Source organism: Pterocles gutturalis, unplaced genomic scaffold (genome assembly GCF_000699245.1).
Source record: "Pterocles gutturalis isolate BGI_N339 unplaced genomic scaffold, ASM69924v1 scaffold29665, whole genome shotgun sequence".
Classification (NCBI taxonomy): domain Eukaryota; kingdom Metazoa; phylum Chordata; class Aves; order Pterocliformes; family Pteroclidae; genus Pterocles; species Pterocles gutturalis.
The window spans coordinates 22,830-25,194 of NW_010144239.1; the positions used below are offsets into that span (position 1 = coordinate 22,830).

General features: G+C 42.6%; 1 protein-coding gene across 1 annotated transcript in view; it reads right to left on the reverse strand.

Annotated features, from left to right (window-relative positions):
* The window catches only part of LOC104470207 (alpha-2-macroglobulin-like), a gene marked incomplete at both ends in the record, with an annotated part of 23,926 nt that extends 22,048 nt beyond the window's left edge, over positions 1-1,878 (reverse strand). Inside the window, 2 exons of the mRNA XM_010085046.1 lie at positions 1,113-1,133; positions 1,826-1,878. Coding sequence (XP_010083348.1) covers positions 1,113-1,133; positions 1,826-1,878 — 74 coding nt within the window. The remainder of the gene's footprint in view (positions 1-1,112; positions 1,134-1,825) is intronic.
* Between the last annotated feature and the right edge of the window lie 487 nt (positions 1,879-2,365).

A 2,365-nucleotide genomic window follows, 5' to 3' on the forward strand; every position in this document is an offset into this window, starting at 1 on the left:
CTGTTTCTGGCCCACCTTCTGCCTCCCCTGTTGTGACAACACTCTCAGCTATAGAGAGAGATGGGACAGAATGGAGACAGCAACCTCAAGCAGCAAGGCAAAATGCCAGGACTGATCACCTTCTGACTCCCCTGCTGTGACAACACTCTCAGCTCTAGAGAGAGATGGGACAGAACGGAGACAGCAACCCCAAGCAGCAAGGCAAAATGCCAGGACTGATTACATAGGATCCATAATCACACGAACCAACATAAGATTTGTGCACATTCACTTCAGCATTGGTTGTGCTGCTATCATGGCTTCAGGGTCCATCACGGGATCCTTCACTCCCCTGCTGTGACAACACTCTCAGCTCTAGAGAGAGATGGGACAGAACGGAGACAGCAACCCCAAGCAGCAAGGCAAAATGCCAGGACTGATTACATAGGATCCATAATCACACGAACCAACATAAGATTTGTGCACATTCACTTCAGCATTGGTTGTGCTGCTATCATGGCTTCAGGGTCCATCACGGGATCCTTCCCATCAGTTTTCCACTAGAAGATGTCCCAGATAATAATTGTAAGTTCTGGTTTCTCAGAGGAAAAAATGGGTACCTGAATCATTGACAGAAATATCCTTCCCAGTAACTTTTGTCTGTCACTGAAGTTCAACCGTTGAAAAGAAAAACAACAGACAAAAGGGGCATGCTTGGGAAGACAGGGGATGTCTACTTACATAATTTTGCTTCTTTAGTTTTGCTAGTTAATTAAACATAATGCAATCTTGTGGTTTCAGCCACTCTTGGCAGGCAGAAAATTTTAGTTCTGCTTGGGAAAAGGAATAAGGCATTCTGATACAACCTGTAGGCAAGCGTAATTCTGTTCACAGCATACCTCACAATGATTAACTATTTTGGTCCTACAGCATATTCTACAATCCAAGAACCACTGTCAGAACTTATTTTGATGCCCAACGACTCAGCCTTCCTTTACACAAAGGAAAAAGTTGTGCACCCATGTTCTTCCCTTGCACCTCAGCCTGATAACACCACTGCTGGAGACTGCTATCTCTGTGCCTACACATTCTGCTGAAACAACATAACAACATGCATGTAGTTATCCACTCACCTGAACATAGACAAATGGAAACTGTGGGGAAAGAACAAAGGAAAATCAGAGTTAGAAATATGGGTCATATATGGATAGAAGTAATTTCCAGATTTGAACTGAAGGGCAGAAAAACAACCTTCTAAGAATTCCTTTGGGTTCTCCCTTTTCTGTGCTTGCTCTGTTTCCTTAGTTCATGATGGTTAAGGGAATCTCTTCTATAAATATTTTAGAGCCCCAACTTTCTGTCTTACCGCAGTATGAAAATGTGATGAAGTAAGAGTTTTCAAAGAACTTGTCTGCATGAGGAACTGATTGCCAAATAAGCTAAAAGGTGGATTTACACCTGTGACCAGTTCCTTAAAACCAAGCCCTTGTCATCCTGCTCTCTCCCTCTAAGCACGTGGTTGCACCCACTGCCAGAAACATCTGCACATCTCTCACTTTCAACGGAAACTGTCCCACCCATTTTTTCAGTAATGAGATCCCTGCCTGCATGCTTAGCCATGTACATTCCTTTGCAAATCTGGTTTTAAACACCTATATCCCTTTGAAAAAGGAGATAGGTTTCTCAGTCAATGGAGACAAGTGGAGTATGGAATGGGTCAAGGATGGTGTGAGTAAAAAAGGACCATATACTTTAAAGGCTGTCTTCAGTGGTTCTGGATGATGACAGTAATGGTGTTAATTGCGAAATAAGCCATCTGGTTAGCAACAAGGAATTATGGCTCTACCTTCTCATCCAGTGGGTAGAAGTCTTTGTCCAGAGAGACGATTCGAAACAGAACTGAAAGGTGTAACAGAAAAGAAGGAAATTCCACTGTTAAATTTGTAACCATTACCAGGAAGTGTCAGTGTTTCAATAATTTATAACTCAGACTTGTTCCACTGATCAACAGGCTCTGAATCAAGACCCCTAAGTTATGGAAGCAATTACTTCAGGCTCTTTCTCTTGCAGATGGTGAGAGGCAGATAAATGTAGAAGGATAATCAGGTTTTGGCTGAATTGAATTGTCCCTTGGGAGTGTCTGTCCTGCCTTGTTGATTCAGATGCAGCCAAGACTATGCTTTGAAGTCATCCCATATTTGTGCCTCTAGTCGAGTAGAATGAATCTGAACCTGTGCCTACATCTGGCTGAGATGCTGTGCCTGAAGGATGGAAATAGGAATGATAATGTACCACATGCCCTAGATCTCAGCTGACAGAAATAATATTTACTGTGGGCTTTAACTCCCCACACGAAGAAGTCTGAAATCTTTAATAAAATTATGGG